The 24,843-nt window shown below is 46.0% G+C and overlaps 1 protein-coding gene across 2 annotated transcripts in view; it reads left to right on the top strand.

The window, feature by feature from the left end:
• asic2 (acid-sensing (proton-gated) ion channel 2) overlaps nt 1–24,843 on the top strand; it is a 301,381-nt gene that overhangs the window by 267,675 nt on the left and 8,863 nt on the right. For both annotated transcript variants that reach the window (XM_086175926.1, XM_086175925.1), the window contains 4 exons: nt 13,804–13,954; nt 20,326–20,453; nt 22,718–22,868; nt 23,776–23,832. In XM_086175926.1, coding sequence (XP_086032052.1) covers nt 13,804–13,954; nt 20,326–20,453; nt 22,718–22,868; nt 23,776–23,832 — 487 coding nt within the window. The remainder of the gene's footprint in view (nt 1–13,803; nt 13,955–20,325; nt 20,454–22,717; nt 22,869–23,775; nt 23,833–24,843) is intronic.

Below are 24,843 nucleotides of genomic sequence, written 5' to 3'. Positions count from 1 at the left end.
ATCGTGTTTGTGATGATGACCGTCATCTGCGGCGCCGCAAACACGCAAGATGTGAGTTTTTTTACATGTTGCCAGCATATTTAATCCCTGGAAATGATCCATCCTAATATCCACACCCTGGTCCTTTAACTCTGTGACACTGTTAAAAAAAAAAAGCACCATTAAATCCACAAATAGCGTTATATATACGAAAAATATTTCATAAGCGATATTGTAGTGCGGATGTACTCGATGTACCGCATCCGGATCTCCTGGGGGAAGCTCCACGTACACCAAAGGCTGATTTCGGAGAGCAGGGAGGTGCAGGGGGCTCACATATACTTGGTTGGGGTTCGTTTGAACTTTTTGGGTAAGGAAGCAGAAAGAAATTCAAGTTTTGAGTCGTGGAACTTTACTTGGTCGTCGAGAGGCTTCTGCGCAAATTTGTTCCGGCTCAGGTGAAAATGACCGGGTCGGTGAAACGCGGCACTGCCGAGGGTAAAGACGAGGGAAAAGGGTTGCGGGGGGTTGGGTGGGGGGTCTGCGGACCAGATGGACAGACTGAGCCGGCAGATGGGCTTGAGCATCGTCAGGGGAGCTGGCTCACGACGCCTGGAATCGTCTCTCTTTGCAGAATCAGCCCGCCGGAAAAAAAAAAAGATAATCTGTACCTTTAGTTTGGGGCTGGCGGAGAGAGTTAATTGAAAATCATGTCTGCGGTGGTTCACTGGGAGCTAACACTGCGTGACAAACCTTTTTCTCCTCAAAGGAGGTCAATGTCTGGGGCCCAAATATCTAAATAATTTACACTTCAGCATTGAATGTCTCTGAGCATTGATAAATATACATGGACTGAGGGGAGTGTGTTTCTCAATAAATAAATATATGTATATATTTGTATATATACTGCTCAAAAAAATAAAGGGAACACTTGAACAACACAATGTAACTCCAAGGCAATCACACTTCTGTGAAATCATAGTGTCCACTCAGGAAGCAACGCAGATTCATTTTGACTTGTTTTAAGGACATTACATCAAAGTTGGAACAGCCTGGAGTTTGTTTTTACACTTTAATTTTGAGTGTCATTCTTATCCAGACCTCCATGGGTTGATACAATTGATTTCCATTGATCATTTTTGTGTGATTTTGTAGTCAGCACATTCAACTGTGTAAAGAGCAAAGTATTTCATAAGAATATTTCATTCATTTAGATCAAGGATGTGTTTTTTAAGTGTTCCCTTTATTTTTTTGAGCAGTGTATATATATATATATATATATATATATATATATATATATATATAGTACCGTTATTTCCGGACAATAAGCCGCGACTTTTTTCACGTAAACAATGATGTGGCTAATATATGGACTTTTTTGTTTGGGGGACGCTAACGAGCTTCACGCCGCTAAAAAATTTATCCTCGTCACATCGGACCGATGAAATGACCGGGAAATTCTGAGTCCGTTCAACTCTGACACCGAAGAAGACGACTTTGACGGTAGTGCCCAGGAGGAAGCCCACAATAGCGATCGGCTAGCCGGTGCGGCTTATATTGAGGTGCGCTCAATAGTCCGGAAAGTACGGTATATATTTAACAGATTGACTCCCATTTCACTATAAAATTTATTTTTTTAGCAGTGCAAAGCATGCTAAGCGTTGGGAAGCATAGATAAGTGGAGCAGGATTGGATTCTACTCTCAAACCTAACTGGCCTTAAACAAGTACATTTTGTCCAGAGGAACACATTAATGATGTGATGTAACGTTATTTAGTTTGCATTAAACCGAGCCCCGACATCCCCCTGCAAGGGGGGCGGGGGGTTCCTTCTCGTTCTAACTCTCGTTCTCAGGTTACAACATGTTTCCTTTTCACACATGTTTAATTGTCATTCTGTAACCGAGTCGCAATTCGCACTCATACAGTTAATTAACCAGGTGGTGCACCCCTCCTGGAATATACAATTTCCTCCAGTATCAATAAACCATTTTGGTTTCTGATTTTAATCCAGCGTCAGCTGAGATTGGTAATCATATTTGTATTGACGATGAACGGATGAATGGTATAATGCTGGCATGAGGAGACAGGGCCAGACTCTTGCTTCTGCATTTAATTATCAGGTTATTGTAAAGCTGGATAAACCCTGGTACACCCCCCCACACACACACACACATACACACACACACACACACACACACACACACACCTCCCAATTTGTTTCATCCATTCACATGATTTAATCCATTGTCAGATGGAATGAAAACCATGTTTTATGTATTTGCTGACTCCTGGATGCGCTTAATACGATAAGATAATCCATTATTTAATCCTGCCGCGGCAGAATTGGCGGCCGTACAGCAGTGGCGGGAAACCATCACTTATCAAAGAAAAAAAAAGGCATAAATGTGAAAAAAAATAAAAAGCTGGATAAATTAGGTGTGAATGTAAAGAGGTGAAAAATGGGACAAGTAGACTGAGTGTTTTCCACTGCTATGCTTACAAAGCACTGAGATGTGCATGATACTCCTGTAACCTACCTGTGTCTATCCTGTATATCTATTTATATATAGGTTTTCCGCATTATAAAAAATAGGGGGGCTCCGGTAACAGAAACAAAGATGGAGCTCAAATTGAATTTGGAATGCGATGTTTGCCTTCATCCCACCACCTGGTAGTGTCTCCCAGGAGTGTCCTCTCTGTAATCCCCCCGGTATCATCGTAATCCTGGCTAAAGAGGGTGCAGCGGTCAAGGGCTTCTGGAGGTAGTGGCCGGCTGAAATTTGTACGAAGCCTGCAGTGAGGAAGAGGAAGGGAGCCCGGACGTCTCCCCTGCGTCTCTCTCTGTCGCGTCAGACTAAGTCAGAAATCAAAAGTCCAAATCCTGGAAAAAAGGAGGATTGATCCGAACTAAGTGAGCTGTTAGAGCAGTGTTTCCCAATGATTTGAGCCACTGCGCACATTTTACATGAGAAAAATCACACGACACACCACCAAATAAATATGTCGAAAACGTTTTTAATGAAATAGAGTGAAACTGTTGTCTCAGTTTACGTGTGGTTGAACACAAAGCTGATATTCTTGCAGGAACTGAGGAGAGACACGCACAAAGATCTCAACTGATTCAGCTGATCTGAGTCTCTCTCTTTTCTTTTAGTCTTTATTACAGTCATGCTTGAAAAGCCCAGCTCACATAGGTACAGGTATGTTGTGGAGAAAGAGAGCAGACCTGATGTAGTTGCATTTACCAGAGAGGGGAACTCCTTGGCAACAGTTGGCCAAAAACTGTCCAAAGGTGGAACGGAAAAGCTCAGCTTTAGACCCCATTTTTGTCTCAATTCAGTTATTTCCTCCTGCTCCTGCAAACTCATATATTTTCCAACTGCAGTTGAGCTGTATGGGTTCCTGACCGAGTCAAGGCGATCAGTTGAAAGTGAAGGGAAATAAAATAACATGCTTCAGACTCTGCAGATGTTTACCAATTGTCTCACTCAGCGCTGCACTATTTACACCCAGACATTTCTGGGTGTGTGGGAACATTTCAAGGTTGGCCCTTTCCGCAGGTTGGAATCCGAACATCCAAATTCTTTTATCTGTGCTTGTGAGCAGGTTTTCATCTCAGCCTTGCATTCGTGTGTTGAGGTCATTCTATAATATCTGCCGGCTACGCCAGTCTTGCGCACCACTCCTCACTTGAAAACAATTTAGGATCATCCCACTTTGTCAAGTTCCTCCTGCAGCTCATACACACGGCCTAAACATTTTCCCAACGGACCTGTGTATGGAGCAATAACACTTTATGCACCGCTCCCATTTCCTCACTCAATGATGCAAACATGCGTTTTTTTACAAATCTCATCTTCACAAAGTTTATCGTGCGCACAACATCTGTCAGTGCGGGAGCTCGGTCTGCTGGTAATGGCTTGGCAGCAAGAACACAAGGCATCGCAATAACATCTGGATGCTGCGCTTTCACCCCCCTTTACAAATCCTTCGGTGCGGCCGAGCGTAGCAGCTGCTCCATCAGTGCAAACACTTCCGCAGTTTTGCCACTTAAGTTCTCTTTGGTCAAAATACTCTGATACAACTTAAATTATTTCCTCTCTTGTTGCTCTTTCATGCAAAACAGAACATTTTCTCCGATGCATGTTGCAATGCAAAGTTCCCACTGATGTGCAACTTTTCCAGAACATTCTTTTCAATGTCTGCAGACATGTCATCAATATGTCTGGAAATGGTATTATTTGAGAGCAGGGCCGAGCATTTCTTCCAAGATGATTTAGCAGGCAGGTAATATTAATGTCTCTGCCACGATATGTGGCTGTTTGGATTTAGCGATGAGCCCAGCAACTTTGTAGCTAGCTTTGAGAGCTTTCTCATTCATCTCAGTGGTTTTCTTCAGCAACGCTGCCTGTTACTCAGTCTGTTTACGCAGATAAACAAAATGGTCCGTGTTCTTATCTTGAAGTGAAGGGTGTTTAGTTTGGAGATGGCGTTTTGAAGTTTGCTTGGAACCATGGCACTGCTGGACTGCTTTTCCCCGAGTCAGCTCGATTGGTTCCCCCCCGGTAAAAGTGAACCCAAACGCAATCTAACTTTCATTGTATTGTTCACCTTTTTATGTTTTACTTCCTCCTGATTGAGTACTTTTTCTTTTAAAATATTTATCCATCCCGTGTAACTGCCGCCGTCTCACCGGAGGCATCACTAATTATTCAGCTGTTTGAGCAGCAGCAGGCAGAAACACAGGTTCATTCACTACCTGTTGCCATCTAGTGGAAGAGCATTTAATTATTCTGTCTGTCACTGTGCGCTGCCCACATAGATAGTCGTATGAAGACACATTATCTGCGTTGAATAAATCCTTTTTGGACCAATCAGGGGCATTCACGCGAAATGCAGTGACATACCATTCGCGCCTCTTGGCAGTGACAAATAACGCGTGGGCGAGGAAGTGGCCGTTCACACCCCCTCGCCTTCACCACAGAAGAAGATTCTAATTTCAAACAACATGGGTCTCTCCGTTCCGGGAACCTCAGCCGGGCCTGATCCCTCACGCGCTCGCACAGGGATGCCTGCGCGACAGCTAATAACCTTTTGATTGGATGTCATGTGGGCAGGGAGGTTCGAGGGGCTCTCGCTGCCAATGTGCTCCTCTTACATCTCTTTTGGCTCGCGCTACTCCCATCGAGAAGCTCCGCGCGGGACTGCCGGCGTTAATTTAATCAGCTCTCAGAATCAGAGGGTCCCTCCTCCCGCTCTCCTGTTCGCATGTCTGAAAATGACAAACTAATGGAAATATCTGTGTGCGTGTTTGGCAGGCCCGCTAACCCATCACTTCATCCAATTTCATGCTGTCGAATGAGACAATGGAGACATTACAGGAATGTTTTCTTCCCGCTCGGTCTGCGCGCCTGTCGGAGAGCCGCGGCCAGAACCCCCCCGAAGAGAGGAAGAGGAGGTGTGGGGGGAGGGGGGGGGGTAAATGAGGAATCAGCTAAATTCATTTCTGCAGACGGCTCCCCAATTACATTTTAGCTGCCTCAAACGCTTGTCATCTCATCGCTGCAGTAATATTAGCCGAGCAGCAGAAGGGAGCCGTATTGTTATTCGTTTTTACCGCTGTGCATACAAACTCCCCTCTCCACCCCCCATCACCCACCACCACCAACATCCAGGTCTGTGTAGCTAACATGAGCACGGGCCTCAAATGAACCCCTTCCTGCAAACCGCGCCGCCCGTCCTTCCCGAATTGTCTTTGCAACGGAACATCTGCAACGGTGAATCCAGGAAATTTACCTACCGATACCTTTGTGCTGTTTTTTTTTTTTTTTTAATTATTACCTCAGGCTGCAACTGCACCAGAAACCAGTCACTGTGGTTTGATCTGTATGCACAGTAACATTTAAGCACACGGTAAAAATCCATTCCAGAATTTCAATTTACCAATTAGGTTCAATCCAATGACAATAATAATAATAATCAATATCATCATCATTTTCTGTCACAAATTTGGTACCAGCTGGAGGTCGAATTGGTTCTTTTCAGGCATGAATTTCTTGAGTTAATTGAGAAGTAAAACATGACTGTGGGCACAGACCCACACACATACACACGCACATTCCTATTGTTGTATCATAATATGTCAAACTATAATAATCTATAAACCGCCGCTCGGGACCCGTCAGTGATCCGCATGATTAGTGGTTTATTTCATCGATGTCTGTTTTATTTCATGGACCATCAGCTTTGCTGCACTGCAGACCCGCCGGCCCCGCAGGCTGCCGACGGGCCGCCATGTTATATAGGATTAATTTTCCAGGGTTATTGTTTCTTACTTTATGGGGAAACTAAGCCGGGATCACTAATTCATGTAGGGCTCACTTGTGTAAAATAAAACAAAAAAACAAATAGATGCTCATTCACCCCGGACATTTCTCAGGCCCTTTCTGGTTGTTTAATTTTACTTTTAACTGTTAAAAACAAACCAAACGATCAGTATCATCTTAACTGCAAGGTTTTTAAATCAATTTCAGGCCGGGTAGGAACACAGGGGGATTACAATCACAGCTCGCTCACCTATATAGTCCAACCTCCTCAACATGTATTGTTTTAGTTATATTTAAGGGCAAATTTAAATTTATTTTTACTGCACCTATTGCTATGACTGACATTTTTACTACTACTACTACTACTACTACTACTATCCGAGGCTTACCGACATACTCCAACCTCCTCAAGATATCATCTAGAAGTTACATTTAATGTCATTTTAAGGGTATTACAACAATTGCTACTACCACTACTTCTACTACTACTATCATATGCTTAGCTACATACTCAGGCCTCATCGAGGTGTACTTGATGAGTTATATTTAATGACAGTTTTAAGGGTAATACCCCTTTAACTATTATTACTACCTCTACAACTACTTCTACTTCTACTAGAGCTACTACTCCTATCATCAAAATCTCACCTACATACTCCAGCCTCCTCAAGATGTACTCCATGAGTTCTATTTAATGGCAGTTAAAAGGATACTGCAATCATCACTATTATGGCTATAATAATAATGATAATAATAATGATAATGATGTAAATACTGTTGTTATTATTGAAATGTAATTTGAGTCGACAGCAGCTCTCGTGAGGGCAGAGCAGTAAATGCAGACCTGACACTGTGTCGGAGGCCATTGTCAGGGAGGCCAATCACGTCGTCCAGGTCATATGAGTCGGCTTCGTATCATCCGTCACCCCCCCTTTATCCCCCAGCGGCGTCCTCCATTACTCAGCCTTGCATCAGCCCCTGCAGACCGTTGACAGGTGAGCCGGAGCCGCACTGGTCATCAGCGAGACGTGCAACTATTAAAAATAATGACTGGCCTTTGCATGTTGTGATATATCGGTAATGGCGTATGTGTGAGTGTGAGTGTGTGTGTGTCTGTGTGTGTGCGCCCATGTTGATTTGTGTGTGGAGATCGGGGAAGCTTCATCTACATGCCCTCCGAACACATCGCATCATTTGAGTACTTTAATTTTCCAGTCTGCAGGAAGGTGGGGGCCGGATGGAGCAGAGAGATCGGGATCTCTTTTCTTCTCGCTTTTCTGGCTTTTGATATAGTTGTGTGTTTTTTTATTAAAAAAAAAAAAAAAAAAGAAATACAACAAAGGGGGAACACGGTCAACAAGGAAATGTAATTCATGGCTGGATTGGTGGGGGAAAGTTTGCAGAGCACGTTCTCCATGTTAAGGTGGGAGAACATTGACATGCTCTTTAATTTTTCCTAACTCGGCTAAGTTTCTTAAGGTAAACACAGCCTTCAAGAAGAGTTGTGTGAAATCGGTAACCCCCCATCCCCCCCTTCCTCCCTCTCCTTTCTCAATAAACTAAGCGGTTGCGGTAAATAATGAGGCATTAAATCTTAAGCCAGACTGGGACTAAACTTCCCGTCAGTGAATTTAATTTAAATATGGCGGGTTAAAGAGATTAACAGCGCAGGTTTAACCATTCCTTCGCTCGCCGTTGCACAGTGTCTCAACATAAGGACCGAGTAACCCCACCCCCCCCCACCCCAACCCAACCCTTCCCCGTCCCGCCGTCATATTGATTTCACCGGCCCACGTTCTGGCAGTCGTCACGACAACACGGAAATGCAACCGACCCATTCAGCCTCCTCAAATTAAACAGAAGTAACGTTTGAAGTGTTTAAAAATGGCAGTTGGTTTGTTGGAGGCTAATATTCTGTCTTTTACATGTCAGTCAAGGGGGAGCTTTCTTTTTAATATGTTGACAGATTAGACTGCGGTGCCGCTGATGGGCGCCGGACGCCCTGCTCCTCCCCTTCCTGTCTCATAAACGCTGCAATCTACTAGAAGCCTCATTGTTAATTGTAAATGGAGCGAAGGCGAAGCAGATCGACATATGACGCTGAGTTACATATTATTTCAAAATATTTAGCGTTGACCCACGATTGGTTTTCCCTTCATTTTCTCTTCGCTCATCTATCTCTTTATCCTCATTTTTCGACTTCTCTTTCCTGCCGTCTCGGCGAGCATAAATTTCATGGCGGCGGTGACCACATTCCTTTCCCTCTATCATAGCCTTGTCCTCCTTGCGCGCCGCCGCGCAAAATAAAATATCATTGACGGGTACAGTAAAGATTACACCGGGCTGTGGCGATAAATGTGTTCCATAAATCTTCTGCCATGTTCCAATAAATGGCAGAGTTTCCTTAATGCAATGTGAAATATGTCACATGGAAGGGGTGTGCATTGCGAAGCTACTGCATTATTCATCCCGGCATATCACCTTCTTTAAAAGCCTGGATGTGGAACAAGTGGATGCCTCGCAGCTCAACGGCCCGTTTCACGTACTTGACTAAGGCGCCCTGTCGGCGCCTTGGTCGGCGCCACTCGCTTCCGTTCAATCGCTCCTTTCCGCTTTGCTTCGTTATCATAAAACAACCACCAGATTGGACCGTAATGGATATTGATTTGTCGAACAGTAGCGCAGCTCGGCCGTAGACGCCGCCTGCCGAAGCGGCGCGACCATCTGAGATGCTTCTGTTCGGATGGCGATGTGAGTCCGACGTTTCAATTTGCTCTCCGGTGCTTTTGACTTCATTTATTGGACGGGACAACAAAGCACCCTGGCATGGGGCTGACTCCCTAGTGAAGAAAATACAAGTGGAGGAAGTAATACTGAAGTTTTGTTCATTAGAATTGTTGTCCGGCCAAATAAGGCCCCTGACGGGAAGTAATCGTAAGAATCAGCGTGCAGTTTCCCCCCCAAAAGTGCAAGAATTTATCCGGTCTTTTCAAAAGCGAAGCACTGGACTGCTTTCCTTTGTGTTGATTGTGAGCAGAGAGGAGCCTTCCCGCCTCGCTGCGTCCACAAGTCTAGTCCAATCTTGAAAAAGACGGACAATATTTGATCTGAATCGGCGCGGCGGCAGATACGGCGAAGCCCTTTCCTCACGGTTGATACTGCTTCGCTGTGTCAGTCAATCTGTCATGCACTACAGAGTGGTCTGATTGCCTGAGCGCGACATGGACGTCGGGAGATAAACAACGGGAGTCAACGGGGACGCCGCTGGAAAATTAAGGAAAGATAACATTTCCTTTTTCAGAAGCCCCGACGTGGCAGTTTCTTGGGCATAGCGTCCACGGGCCATTTGCAAGGCACTGATAACGAAAACGGCGTGCCATGAAGGAAACTGGGGGGAATCTGACACAGCCCAGCTACAGGAAAATCTCCCTGAAAAGGCCCAGCGCTGGCTCAGAGATAAAGAAATTTAAAACACGCTCTGCCTTGCTTTTGTTTTTCCAAAATGTTGTGTAAATGGACGCACGCTATATCATTTGGAGGGTGGACTGGCAACGACTGACCTTTCATTGTGACAGGGATGTGCAATAGCCAAAGCGTCATCTTTGTCATCACACTGGCAGGAGGCTCCATGACAAGGTCGTGTCATGTTTGCCGTTCGTGCTCATGAGTGCGCCTGCAGCGTCAAATGCTAATCGGACGCGCTTAATCGGTGCAAAGGGGTTTCGATTGGGCAGAGGTGTCGTGGCTGGCCGGGACTCAACAGCACTGAAACAAAGAAGGCCTGCGTGTGACGACACATCATCGCACTTGTGTGTGTGTGTGTGGGAAATTTCATCCCAAGTTTTAGGTAAACACAGATTTACTTTTTTAATCATTTGATTCTAACAAGCATTAAAAAAAGGTTTAATCGCAAAGAAATGCAGGATTTAAACGAAAACAAAGCGATCAGAATGGTCAAAAACAGTGTTTTTGTGTTTTTTGGGGCATTTTTGCGCTCTGAAATAGCCTCACGATGAGGCTGATGGGGATCGAACTCCAGGCAGTTTTGACGCGGGGTAGAAAAAAAAAACACCAAGCAGAAACGATCGCCTTAAATGGTTCTCCAGTGACAGAATACGGGTAAAATGTTTGGCCGATTACGCCTCTGTTTATTTACACTCCTCCAGACGCGCTGGAACTGAAGGGATGCCCGGAGCAGTCCCATATGTCAGACTGAGCTCCAGCTCAACATGTAAAACAGCCGCATCTTGGCAGCAGCTACTGTTTCCAGGTTCCGTGATGTCACCATGGAAACTGATATATACATATATATATATATATATATATATATATGTATATATATTGGTCTTTCACTGAAAGCACATACACATCACCTGGCTTTATGTCTCTTGCCGTTTCTAAAGCGTTTGAATGTCTATGTCGGGGAGGAGCAGAGGTTGTCTCTTTAATTGGAGGTGAGCGGCTGTGTCACCCTAGCCTGAATGAAAGTGTTAAAACGCTTAATGAAGCTCCATCCGTGCATCTCATGTGTAGATCACCGTCTCTCGTGGGGGCACGAGAGGAAAATACCCGATTGTAGTGCAGTAATTTGGCCCAGTGTGGTGGAGACTACACCCGCTTCCTGTTAGCGGCGGTCAGCAGCCATGTGTGAGGGGCGTGAAGATCGACTGTCAGAAAATGACATAGAGAACCAAACGGCATGTATTTGCCCTCTTGCTGGAAAACCAACTGAGGATGGGGGTTAAGACATTGAGACTTCATTACCTCCTCCCAGCTGACAGCTTCACCTGAGGCGGCAGATCCGGAGCGGGCGAGGCGGTGGCGAGGGCGAGGGCGTTGATGTAGCGGGAAGGGCGGGTGAGATGAGGAACGTGGCTGTCATGGTGTTTGTTAGTCGTCCAGAGGCCCGGGAGGAGCCACTCCGTCTGGCGGAGGTCTAATGTGATGTTGACCCGGGTGCGTGACCCGTCTGTCAAACAGCATCAGCCTTGACAACAGCGGCGAAAGAGAGGCGAGCGCCCCATCGCCCCGTCACACACCTCCCCTCCCAGAAAGCAATCCCTCCATATTTGATCGTCAGGGACGAGGAAGATGTCGAGGGCAGACACGGGGGGAATCAATCGCGTCGAGAAAGATAAATATATTCATCCACGAGCCAAAGAAGGGTACGTCCAGACCGGCAGCTTCAAACCCGCGTATATATACACAACAAGTAGTGAACATCGGCCTGATAATAGCACTTGTTGCCACAGTATCCAAACAATTACCATGCAGGGGTTAAACAAAGCCCGCGGAGGGCTGGGGAAGCTGCGTATATGAAGTTCATTAGCGGCAGTCGCCGGTTTCCGCTGAGAGAAACCGGCTCCCCGATGATGCCGGGAGCAACAGTCCTGACACCGGACCTCCACCGCTCGCCACCTCTTTTGTCTGAGTGGATAACCCACGAAAAAAAAAGGGGTACATGTTGTACTAGGAAAGAAGAAGTGACAGGGCCATTAATATTTATCTGATGTTCTTTTCGCAATGCTCCGGGAACTCCTGCCGTATCATTTATTTTCTTGGGATACTGTATCTGCCTCATTGTGGGTTGTTTTTTTTTTCTTTTTCGCAGAGGTGACTGAACCTGTAATATGGTACTTTATATTCCTCTTTATTCGTGCCACCGCTCTGGCAGTTTGTTATTAGCCAGTCAATCAATCACGTCGGTAAAAGCGGCGGTGAGAAGGCCTCTGTCTGTTTTCGGGAAGGGGGCCGTCTCTTTTTATTTTCATCTCAGAAAAGATCGGCTGCTTCTGGAGCTTTGCTTTTTCCCTTTTTTTTTTTTTATTTATTTTTTTTATTTTGTTGGCTGTTTCAAAAACATAACACATTACAACTGAGGACATTAGATTTGCCGGCCTGAAAACAAACCTGATGTCCTCTGTGGGTGAAAAAGATAACAAAATGAAAAATGAAAGCACAGAGCGCCGCCAACAAGGGCAAGAGGATGACGGATGGGGGGAGGGGGATGTTGTCTTGGGGTGAAACAGCTGTGCAGGGTTTAGCACTGTCGCCCCGAGGCAAGAGGGTTCCTGTCTGGGTTCTCCTTAGCTTCACCGTCTTCCTCCCCCAGTGCAAAAACCGTCAGCACTGTGGACTAAATTGTGATGTAGATGTGACGACTGAGAGGGTCGACCGCTGAATGTCTAGTCCTACATGTCGCCCTGTGATTGACAGGTGAGCACGGCATTGACAGGTTGAACCCCGACTCCTGCTCTAGTGCCATGGAAACGTCTAACTGTGCACGAGGGCATTTAGTCTTAGTCTAAATGGTTGTGTAAAGGGCTTTTAGGGGTGAATGGTTGGTTCTCTCTATATGTGACGGGATGCTGAATTTCAGGGAATAACTCCAGATATAAGATTCCTCCCCCGAACACACTTGCCTTCATGCGTTTCACTTAATGGATATAAACTTTTTTTCATTATCTCCACTCCCGTCAGATGAGATCTTATCTAAATGAGGTCGGCGGAGCTGGCAAGCGCGGTAACCGTAATCGGAGCGCTGCGGGAAAAGGACGGCCAAATTGTGCAGGACAAGGTGCGGGTGACAGACGAGGACAGAGGCTGATATATCTCAGCATCCTCGCTCAGCCTCGAGCTGAGAAAATAATCGTCCGCGGGCGACATTTCTGGCAACCGCACGATTTTTTGTGTCATAACGTTTTCCGTCAGAGCCTCGACGGTTGCTGGGTACCGTCACATGATCAGAACACCGTATACGTTGCCATGTAATTAAAAAAAAAATTAACAAGTTCTCTTTTCCTGGAGGGAACATCCAGTGGTCAACCTTTTCCAATGAGTGGTTTTCTTCAGGCGTACAAAGTCAGCATCAAAATATATAGATAGAGAGATAGTTTGCTGCCTATATTACACACACACACACACACATACACACACACACACGTACAGTGCCTATGCTTCTAAATATATAGAGCCATACCCTGTAATTTTAACTCTATGTAATATTTATCAGCGACCCGAGGCCACATGTTGGCTCAAGGTGGAGGAAGTTGTTGAATGCAGAGAGGAAACCATTCTCTGCATGTGTCGCCTCCAACTGTTGGATTTTTACATTCTCGGAGTCTAAAGGGATGCAGATTGTGTTTTCTTTTTTTTTTCTTTTTTTTTTTGAGTACTTGTTGAGGTTCTGCACGGAAAGTCTTTTTGTAAAATTTTCGATGTTATATGCTTCTGCCGCCTCTAACAAGCAAGGACTGAAGCGAGAAGTGACGTTCGCTACGGGAAAAATAAAATACTGACTATGAAAAAAAATAATCAGCGGATCGTGTGAAAATGTTCTCAACACATACCTGCCAACTTTCTTTAATTTTCTTTTTAATGATAGGCATTAACATGTACTTGAGGGACACCTTACCTCCTGGTGTAAAATTGTATGTACTCCTTGGCTGCGCCGTGTTTATGTGACTAAGAAGCTGAATCTCCGTGTCCTCCCCCAGGTGTTCACCAGGTACGGGAAGTGCTACATGTTCAACGCCGCAGAGGACGGCAAGTCGCTCCGCACCACCATGAAGGGCGGGACGGGAAACGGGCTGGAGATCATGCTGGACATCCAGCAGGACGAGTACCTGCCCGTGTGGGGAGACACAGGTACCAGCTCGCTTACTTCAAACGGAAGTGTTTGTCTTTTTTTATTCGTGTTCTTATATACCTTGACTGCACGTCGAACGGAGGAGGCACTCCAGTTCTACTCGTCGGCTCCGTAGGGAACCTCAACATACCTAAAGCCGCTCTTCCGATCTCTCTCACCGCCTTCGGCTCTTGCTGAGTCAGGTAGCACTGTTACAATTTTATCAACCAAAGGATTCTAGGTATAAAAAAAACATCTGATTCTTTCCTGGTAGTTACAACCTGGACTCTTTATATTGTCTATTATTAATGGAAAGGCGTTTGCGGAACATTTCAGATTTCAGTATTTCTCTCGAATCGGTATTAACTCTTTGACTGGCAGCAGAGGGCGGAACTTTGGTGCTCACTGGGTGTTAGCCTTCTCACCCCGACGTGATGAGGTCCTCGGTTCAACGTGAGACCAGAAAAGCTGCACGGTCTCTTCCCTCCAGGTTCTTTGTCTTCTTCCCACAGTCCAAAATCAGTCGGTGGCTTTATTTAAGACTCTAGATTGCCTGTAGGTGCGAATAAATTGAGTGAGCAGTTGGACGTCTGTACATGTGACCCTGTGATCGACAGCTGACGCTGTGATCGACAGCTGATCGGCTCAGATTAAACCTCACCCCTTGCGCTAATGTCCGCTGGAGTCTGCTCCGGCCGCCACAAAGTGTAGACGATGAATAAATGAAGGAGTGTTGATAATCCGTTGTGGATGTTGCTCCTTGGGACCGGACGAGATCAACGGGTCGGTCCCGCTTTCCGAAAGTCTCGGTTGTTGGCGGGAAAGGAATAAAAACTTTCCGGAGAGGTTTTTCGTCTGCCGTCTTTGGGGCTCAGACGCTTCCCCCCCGTTCATCCAGGAGGAGATAACGGTAATGAGACCTGTCAGCGTCTTCAAAACAAGTTGCTTGTAGACTGCGCTCTTTAACCGATGACTGGATATCAGGCGAGATGGAGAGGGGAGCAATTCTGACAAGTAATAACCGGCCGGGTTAGCACATTCAGTGCTAATCGACAGTGCTAAAGACAGTAAGGGGAAAAAGAAGAGAAAAGATTAAGTGGCGCAAACATAGTTTTTAAATTCATTTATTTATTCATGATTTTACTTATTGATCCCTTGCAGAGAATTCCTCTCTGTATTTAACCCATCGTAGATGAACCTTGAGGAGTTGGTAGCCATTTAGCAGCGCCAGGAGAGCAGTCAGGGGTTCAGTACCTTGCTCAACAGCACTTCGACAAGCTTGGAGGAGCCTATTAATTCATTATTAATATTAATCATTAATTATTTATCAGTTAATTTTATTAACTTTGAAAATCTGAAGGGAAATTAAAACTTTATTCCTGCGCGTCGCCGAGCCCCGGCATCATTGATGTTTCCGGAGTCACGCTGTTGAAGTTATACATAATTAGCGCGGCACCCCAAGAAACTGTCTCTGAAATTCAAAAGTATCTCGTAAAAAAGGAGCCGTAGAACGCAATGTGAATTTTTTATGACGCGTGAGATGATCTTTCTTTGTTCGGCCTCGATGCAGCTCGACAATTTGAGTGAAGGGACGCTTTGGTTTAATTACCTCGAATATTCAATTTTCAGGTGAAACAGTATGTCGTCAGTCCGCTGGAAAATTGTTATTCTTAGACGCTGCTTGAGTCTTATGGTTATTTCTTATGATGTTGCCAAGTTTGAACGCAGGGATATCAAAACCAAAGACGGGGCTTGACCAGTACCAGCCACCTGTCAATCATATAGAGGCATCCGACCAGTCACGCTTAGAGAACCCAGGCTGGAGAACATGAAGAGAACCTACACGGACAGAAGCGAGGAGAAAATTGAACCGGGAACCTCCTCCGACCACCACCTGTTCCTTGTGGACGCCCATCCGTCAGACACGCGAATGCCAGTTTACCTGCAAAGAATAACAAATATAAGAAAGCATCCCATCTCTTTATAACTACACGGTTATTAAGGGGTAACTAACGCTCAATCCAAGGTCAGCCACACCTCCCCGCTGCAGTTCTGAGTCATTGGATTAAATTATAATTAAATACTCGGTTACATCTGCTCCCAGTGGACTCATTTTAGCAAATTCTTAAAGAGCAACTGTACGGGAACTGATTCAGAAGAGGCCGTAATGGAGCTGTTTTCCACTCTGTCTCCTATATGGACATAAATTCCATCGGGTCCCGCTAATAATCTTGGTAATAAATAGCACTGTCTTACATAATCTCAGGTCCCGTCAGGGTTTAGCAGAGCAAGAGATCGCCGTGCGTTCAAACGGCCGACTCACTTCCGAAACGAGGCGAAGGGCGGGCGGCGGAGCCCCCCGGCGCCGCATCATGCTAGCCGCCGCTCGCCAAACTGATTTATTTTACCATCAGCACTGATACAAAGAGGCTCCATCATCAAGAAATGCACCTTTTTCCTCGTTCTTCTCAAGGACAACAGGCGGAGGTTCTGTGACCCTGAGCGCCCAACACACACGCACACACACACACACACACACACACATCCCTACTATTTGAACAAGCTGCAGTCTCGCCACCGTCACCATGTGAAATGTGTCTACAGTTTATGGTGGCCGTTTTTCCCCCGGTTTCATTAGCTGAAATGAGCCAAGTCAGCCTAGGCCAGATTCTGGCAGCCCACCCTCCGTCAAAATTCATAGCGTCCATCTGTCAATCGCCCCGGGGGGTCGACCGTCGGTTCCCCGGAGTCTTATTACCGCGTGGCTCCGTCCGAGTTGCCATAGGGCAGCCCGTGTCACTCCACCTCGCTTCATCATCCTCCACCAGCATTGAAAACATCACGCCAGAGATGAAGAAGACAAATGAGCGGCGGGAGAGAACAAATGGCCCGTTGCCTGGATACCTGGTCTTGTTGGTCGCCGAAAAAAATGCTGTCGTCCGGTCTGCTCGCCATCGACCTGAACAACGCACGCGTCCAATCCGGAGGTTGTTTTCCTTAAAAGACTGATTTTCATCGGACGTACGGGAATATGAATCCAAAGGTTGCGGTTCGGAGCAACAAGCTGCATCTCCCTTTTATTTTACCTTCTTTTCTTTTTGATTTTGCTGCATGCGGAGACGAGCGGGTCCAGAGCAGCCTGCTGCTTCTCTGCCGCAGTGAAGGCACGTTGCTTTTTTCATTTTATTTATTTTTTTCATGTCTTATTCACTGCGGTGGTGCTGGTTCTGCACGTAGTTTTTTTGTTGTTTTTTTTCCCCCTTTTTACACATTGTTCAGAAGGTATCTTACAATTCATTCATTCTTGGCCCCCACATTGGGGAGCAGGACAGCGGTTAACTCATTATTCATATAAAGATCCAACTGTTAACCCATCTTTCACACCGACGGACAATTTAGAGCCTGGAATACCAATTGTTTTTTTTACTGTGGGAAGAAAATGGAGAACCTGAAGAGAACGTTAGCAGGGAGGGGGAGAACATGTGGAGAACCCCAGTAGGAGAACCGTGAAAGAAACCCAGGGGAGTCTAGAACCTTGTTCTCATCGTGATACCGAACTACCTTATATGTTTACAGAAAGTGGAAAATCAACTTGGATCTAAAATTGATCCTTGAGGTTCACCGTTTCCTCTGAAACATCAGCTGAAATAGAATTTACTTGTAAGACTCTTTAGTTGGAGTTATTTATGAACCCTGAAAGAACCCAGGTGACTTAGAGCACCACTTCAGATTTGATCTGAGGATGAAAAAAGGATTCAAATTTTTGAATTTGAAGCATATTTTTAGATCACCCTGACCTGTTTAGGAAATTCCTTTGAAGTTTCAACACCGGACGGGCATCTCTCATATCAGATTTGCCGAGTTGTGTTGATGAAAGTCTTCCCGTCCATTCACCACGCTCCCCCTCGCCAGCACCACTTCCCTCACCCCCAAGCAATGCAGCTACATAACACAGGAAAGCCTTCCTATACACATCGCAGGTCGTCAAAGGGTGACACTGAGTGTGTGTGAGCATGTAATCACACATACACACACACACCAGCGTCATTGTGGCTCACATATTAATCCACCGCCTCATGCCGACATTCAAATTGCGAAGCAGACTTTTCCAGAGTTCCCAGGCAACCAATTATGTCGCGCTCCCCTATGACAGCGGTTCTATTTTTAATACACTTTTATTGCTCGCCGAGTACATGGGAGGAACGCAAGGAATTATTTATGACACAAATTTGTTTTAAATTTTTCTTTCAAAACAGGGAAGAAATTATAAAGCCTTACCCCTCCGCCCCCATGGTGGCGTTTTACCTGTTTGGTTGTATATTGCCACCAATTCACTGATTGCTTACTTTGTCCTTTTAGTCACAGCAGAGCCGCTGCCTTTATTTACCTCAAATTGTATATTTCTTATATCCTCCAACAAGCTGCCCATTTGAAACATGGCCACATCACTCGGAAAAGTAATGCAATAAATAACATTCGTGTGGGTGCGTGTGTGTGTGTGTGTGTGTGTGTGTGTGTGTGTGTGTGTGTGTGTGTGTATGTGTATGTATGTATGTGTGTGTGTGTGTGTGTGTGTGTTTCCCATCCTCTGACAATTTAGATCTGCTGTAACCACGCTGGGCTACTGCGTGATCCTCCGCTGTTACTGTTAAATTACAAAATTGCAGCATTGGCACGAGCACCTTGAAGGAGAAGAATGGTCCTCCCTTCTTTTTTTTTTTTCTTCAATTGCTAACCTTTTTTTAGTCTGACAATGAGTCACGAAAGAACGCTATTATCATGGAGATGCGAAGAGCGGCTCATGCAGAAACACTCATGATGGATGGGTAAATTTCCCATTCCTCAAGGTTCCCCTTTGTTCTCCATCGCTAAAATTACACATTAGTGCTCACAAGAAGTTAAACTTCCACCACCTCTATAATAATAGAGATGCTGGAAGACATCATCACCATCTCTTCCAAGAAATATCTATCTATCTATCTATCTATCTAAATGCACACTCATCCATCTATCATCCATTCTTCATCAACATCCATTCATCATTATCATCATCCCTCCATCCATTCCATCCCTCCCAATGTCATTGTTTTGAACTCGACAGAACTGCCCTTCTTTTTTTCTCTACTGCTTCTTTTAGACTTTATGATTGACATACTGTACATATATATATATATATATATATATGTATCTTTTCTTAAGTCAACTGCAGGGTAAAAGCAGTGAAACTCAGAGTTTAAAAATGAAACAATCAAAGCAGAGAGCACGCACGAGTCGGTGGGAGGTGGATAAGGTGGGCGGTCCGCGCTACTGGCAAGCTGGAACTCGACAACGGCTCATTATGATTATTTGAAGCTAAAAAAGTTGTGATTGGCTCGCATGTTGGAAATGCCAGTATGCACATATTATATGGGTTAGCTTGTAGTTCAGGTTCAATGGTATAATCGTAGGGACACAAGGAACAGGACGCTACAAGCAACGCAAACCTTCAAAAACCACGAAGCTCAAGAATCTCACTCTTTAACCCCCCAAATTTTATTATTAAGCAGTAATAACATGGAAATTACTATAATTATCATATCTGTGCCGATTATCAGAGACTAAAAGAGCAAAAATTGAATAATTGGTCGATACCAAAGATCTTGCACTTTGATAAACTCACTTCCCCTGCCGACTTCAGGATAAGTGTTGAATATAAAAAAAAGGAATCACTGAATTTGTATTTGTAGTTGCATCCAAAAAAATCCATGTGGAGAGCTGCAGTCTAAAAGGAGGCAGATGCATCATGTGTTCCCGTCTATAAATGCTAACCGCATTTTGTCGATTCAGCCACGTCGACTTCATGCAAGGCGGCACGAGGCCCTTTATGGCGGCGAGTGCTGTTCTTAAAGGACGGAGCGGACGCAGATGGCACTTAGAATGATTTACGTCCCCCCCAGTCAGCCACCGTCAATGGCGTTCCCACGCACAGAGCCCGCCGCTGCGGAACTTTGATTGGCAAGCACCACGTCAGTACACCCGCACCTCTCCACGGCGGTCCAACCCCGGCTCCAATGGGAGGCGCTTCTCGGCGGGCCGGCATTTTCATCCGGCAGGATTGCAACAATTCCTATGTGCCCCCTTCATCCCAAAACGGCCATGTAGTTTGTGGAGCGCCACCTCGTTTCTAGTGCTTCTGAAGAAATGTAACAAACGCAATTTGCTGGGAGCCCCGGAGGAGATTTCTGAAAGGTTGTCCGACTCAGGAGCTGCAGTTTGCAGTTGTAAAAACATATTTATTTTGTTCCTCCGCTCCCTGAACTGTTTTATCGGAACACCCTTCCAACAACCCACTCCCATTTCCCCTCATTTGCATATTTTCCATTCAACCGAGTCCCGTCTTCGAATTTTCCAGAGGACACGGCGTTCGAAGCGGGCGTGCGGGTGCAGATCCACAGCCAGGCGGAGCCCCCGTTCGTACACGAGCTGGGCTTCGGCGTGGCCCCCGGCTTCCAGACGTTTGTGGCCACACAGGAGCAGAGGGTAAGTCCTGCACAGCGTGTCGATTTAGAGGTTTTTTTTTTTGCAACCTAGGCGTGCCAAATATCAGGTTGAGGTCACCCGGGCATTTTTTACTTTTAACCAAGTTCACCGAGCGGAGGAGGCCGGACTGCCCTCGCCTCGGCTCCTGGATTGAAGTTAATATTACCCGCTGAATTTGGATTGGGTTTTAGAGCATAGTGCTGGAAATAGCAGATACGGCTAAAGCAAACAAAAAAAAAAAAAAAAAAGAAACCGAATTCAATTTTGACTTTCGGCGTTCCGCCGGAATATTTAGCTCTGTTGAAAAAAAAAAAAAAGAGAGAGCGAGCCGTCCAGAGTCCTGGGTAATGAGCCTCGGGGTTTCCTGTCTCAGCTCATCTATCAGCCCGGTTCCGTGACTGTCGGGCCGAAGACGAGACCCTCCTCTGCACGCCAGCTGTGAAAACAGCCCCCCCTCCCACATCAGGGGCGGAGGGGTGTAAATTCAGCTCCGGGTAATTAATGCAAAGTCGTCGCACTTTACGTCCAGCCAGAAAAGCGAGGAAGGCGGGAGAAAAAAAAGTTCCCATCTGTCTGATCTCCTACGGAAGCCCGGAGGGCACTTTGAAACAAGTCCCCGACATTAGCGATAACAATGATGATAATGATGATGATAATTTGGCTGAATAATCGCATGCCAAGATTCGGGACGGAGCCCTGCGGAGCCCGCTTTAAAGGGAAAAAAAAGGAAAAGGGTGATTAGTTCATCTTCAATCCGATACGCCTGCTCGCCAGAATGACTTTGACAGACTTTAAATGAATTAATTTCGCAAATAAAGCTGGACCGGATCCAGTCACGGGGTGTAAAGGACGAGGGTCGAGCGAGTTCCCGCGCCGGGGCGGGCGCTTTCGATTGAATACGACGCGGATCTCCCGCCCGTCCCTCCCTCTGCCTCCAGCCTCGAAACCAAGGGAGCGCCACTTCGGAGAACACAAAGAGAAATCTTTACGATAACATCACTCATATCATTCCTTTCACGCCCCTTCGTTTAGCAGCAGGGCGGGAGTCGGGTTTTCGTTTTGTTCTGTTTTTTTTTTTTTTCCTGCGGCTCGGCCTTCTCATCTGACCTTCATCCGACCGGGGCGGCTCACCGAAGCGACCTCGTCCAAACACAATCCCCCGGAAAAATCACTCCGTGAAATATTGATAAAGGACGCGGCGAGCTGAACGCAGGCACCGGCTCTTCATCAGACGGACCGTAATCGGGTCAGAAAGTCCCACGCGGCGAGAGGTGATATCAGGCTTGGATTGTCTGATTAATTGGAATAATCAGAGGGAACTGCAGGGGAACGGGTCGGCCGGGGGGGTTTGCAGAGGTGGCAGATATAGAGCATGTCGGCGTCCGCGGTCTGCACTTGCCGGCGGCGTCCGGAAGGTTGGTTTTGCTTTTTTCGAGTCGGAGCGGCGCCCGGGACGAGCCGGTGGCTCTGAAGCCATGAAATATTCAGCAGCCTTAACTGCTGTTTAGATTGTGTTTGAATTTATTGTGTTAAGTTTCAGCACTGAGATTTTTATCTGCAGCTGGAGGAGAGGTGGAGTCCTTCCGGTGGACCGGGCCTGTTTTTTTTTTTTTGGGGGGGGGGAACAGAAGTTGGACTCCGTGCCAAAAAACAACGAGCAGATTTGGCCCAACAAGGGATTGTCGGTTTTCTTTTGGCGCGGCGGACAGAACCGGCAACAATACACGGCAAAGACAATGGCTGGAGGGGGAGGGGGTGGGAAAGTGCAATTGATGTGCTCGGCAGCCGCCCGTGGAGCAGGTGGGCCTAAACGCCGCCCGGTCCCTCCGTCGCTCCTCATCTGCCCGTCCAGCCTGCAGTGCCGCGGTAGCCGGAGGAGAACATTCAGAACCGCGAGGCTGCTCGGGGGGAGATTTCTTCGCCTGACAGTTTTTCTCCTGCAGTCTGACCAATTGTTTTCTCCGCCGGCTGCGTTTCACAGAGGACGCTGGCCAAATACCCTCTGCATTTTCAGCCAAATATACAGATTCCCTGCGTGAATAATGGGCAAATCATGGGTTTTGAAAAAGAGAACAAAATAAAACATGCGGATACGGTGAATTCAAAAGAACAACCCAGTGCAGTAAAAACAAAGTTCTCGGAAATAATTGTTGCACTTTAAATGATTAATGATTACGGCGTCTCAACTAACAACGCATTCAAGCTTCAGCTCGGTTACACTCAAATATCGAGATGTTAGCATACAGCATTTTCCGACCCCCCAGCTGACCTACCTGCCCCCGCCATGGGGAGAGTGCGAGTCCAAGGCGCTGGAATCCGGCTTCTTCCAGGTCTACAGCATCACCGCCTGCAGGATCGATTGCGAGACGCGCTACATCGTGGAGAACTGCAACTGCAGGATGGTGCACATGCCCGGTGAGCGCCGCCGCCGCCGGTCCCGGATGTGTCGGAGGTCAATCAGACATATCTGTCAATAAGTGATCAATCCAGCTCGACTGGAAATTGTTTTTTTCGAACCGACGTGTTCATGGTTAAGACGCGGGGTTCAGCCATGCAATAATAATCCTGAAACTTTTTAGAAGCTTGCTGGATTCAGATGCAGCTTGTAGTTAAAATAAAGAAATTAAAGAAAAAGAAAAATTACCAAGATGAGAGGAGAAAATATGACTCCATATACTGTTATTTTTGTAGTAATCTGTTTAGAGCGCTGATGTCTAGTAGTCCCTTCTATTTATCAACTTAATTGTGTCACATGGATATTCATTCATTTATCATTTATTCACGTACACATGCTGTTTAAACTATTTTAGCGAACAAAAAATTACAACAGAAAAAAATATGTATACTGTGATTGACTGAAGAAAGGCTCAGATTAGCACACTCTCACACCCACACACACCCACACACATACCTGTTCATACACATACAACCCACCAGCAACCTGAGCTTTTTATGTAAGACAAACTGTATACATAGTTTATAATACAAGTATTCTCGTAGATGATTGTTAGTTTTGATTTTTAAAATTTTCCTGGGGTTCCTCTATCCACACATTAAAATTGTCCCTGTTGAAATGTGACCTGAGCCGCGGCCTGTGAACACTGATGCAGCTTTTAAGCTGGCACGAATACTTGATGTGGTTCATTTGTACATCAAACCATAAAATAATTTCAAATAAAATGGAAAGCCTAAACTGTCCATCATTTCCTGATTTACATATTTTTTTCATCCATTCCTCCATCCATCCAGTTTCCTCAGAAAAGTCTTGAATCACCTTCTGTCGTGAGTTTTCACCTAATTTTCACTTCTCAACTCTCCCCAGGCGACGCCTCGTACTGCACGCCAGAGCAGTACAAAGACTGTGCCGAGCCCGCCTTGGGTAAGTCCACACGGACTCAACCACCTCCATCTGGATTTTGGGGGATGGGCGTGAGCCGGGCCGTGGGCGGGGTCGTCACAGCACGGCAACCCGAAATGTGCCCTGATGTTGTTTCATACGAGACACTTAACACACAAACAATGTAGGGATTGGAGGGGATTGTGTACCTATAGTGTAACTACGGTTTGTTTTTTTTTCAATAATGGTACTACCCGCGATGGAAACGCAGGAAAGTCGAGCTGCGTCGCGGGAAAAGAGCTATTACTGTCCTGTCGTGGTCAGCCATTACTTTCCCCCAAAGCCAAGGATTGAGATTTCTTCCTCTTTAATGCCGACATTGAGCTTTAATGCAAAGCCCGCTCCAGGAGTCACCTTGATATTTGTATTTGTGCAAGAGGGCAGGTGAAGGCGGCGCCGAGAATTCAATTTAATGGACGGATGGTGAGGCAGATAAGGGCTGGCGTGTATTTAAAGACAACTGCACTCCTGCTTCTCTGTGGCGGACTTCGCTAGCAATTAAATCCCAGGTTTTATCCCAAATAAGGCAGACGCACCGAGCTGTGTGACGATTCTAATTACACTCCGGATTCTCCTCCTCACACTTTGGCAATAGATTAGACCAAGATTTTCTATCTGGTTTCATCTAAATTCAATTTCATGGAAAGCATGTCAAGGTCGCAGCTCAAACGGCCGCGCTGAAGCGGGACCACAAGACGAGCCGGAACCCGGACCGTCGGCTTGAAGGCACAAATATTGCCTTTTTTTTTTGTCTGCAAAAATTGGAATTTATGGATCTAAAAAATGATTTGCTCCCAAAAGTTCGATGGCATTGTTTGTGTTCGCTTTCTGGTTTGAACTACCGGCAGGAATGTTCCATATTCGATCACCGACACGTGTGTTAACTCAAAATTTCCGAATCGCTTCTGAAAACCGCGTTCTGTGATGCCTTCTGAGATTTTTTTCTGAGCTCGTCGTCCCCGGCCTGGGTCGTGACCTCTGACCTCCTGATCC

Source organism: Fistularia commersonii, chromosome 28 (genome assembly GCF_037954325.1).
Source record: "Fistularia commersonii isolate RoL2024-O1a breed Wild chromosome 28, RoL_Fcom_v1.0, whole genome shotgun sequence".
NCBI classification, from domain to species: domain Eukaryota; kingdom Metazoa; phylum Chordata; class Actinopteri; order Syngnathiformes; family Fistulariidae; genus Fistularia; species Fistularia commersonii.
Note: the sequence above shows the minus strand (reverse complement) of the source record. Positions and strands in the feature narration are given on the sequence as shown.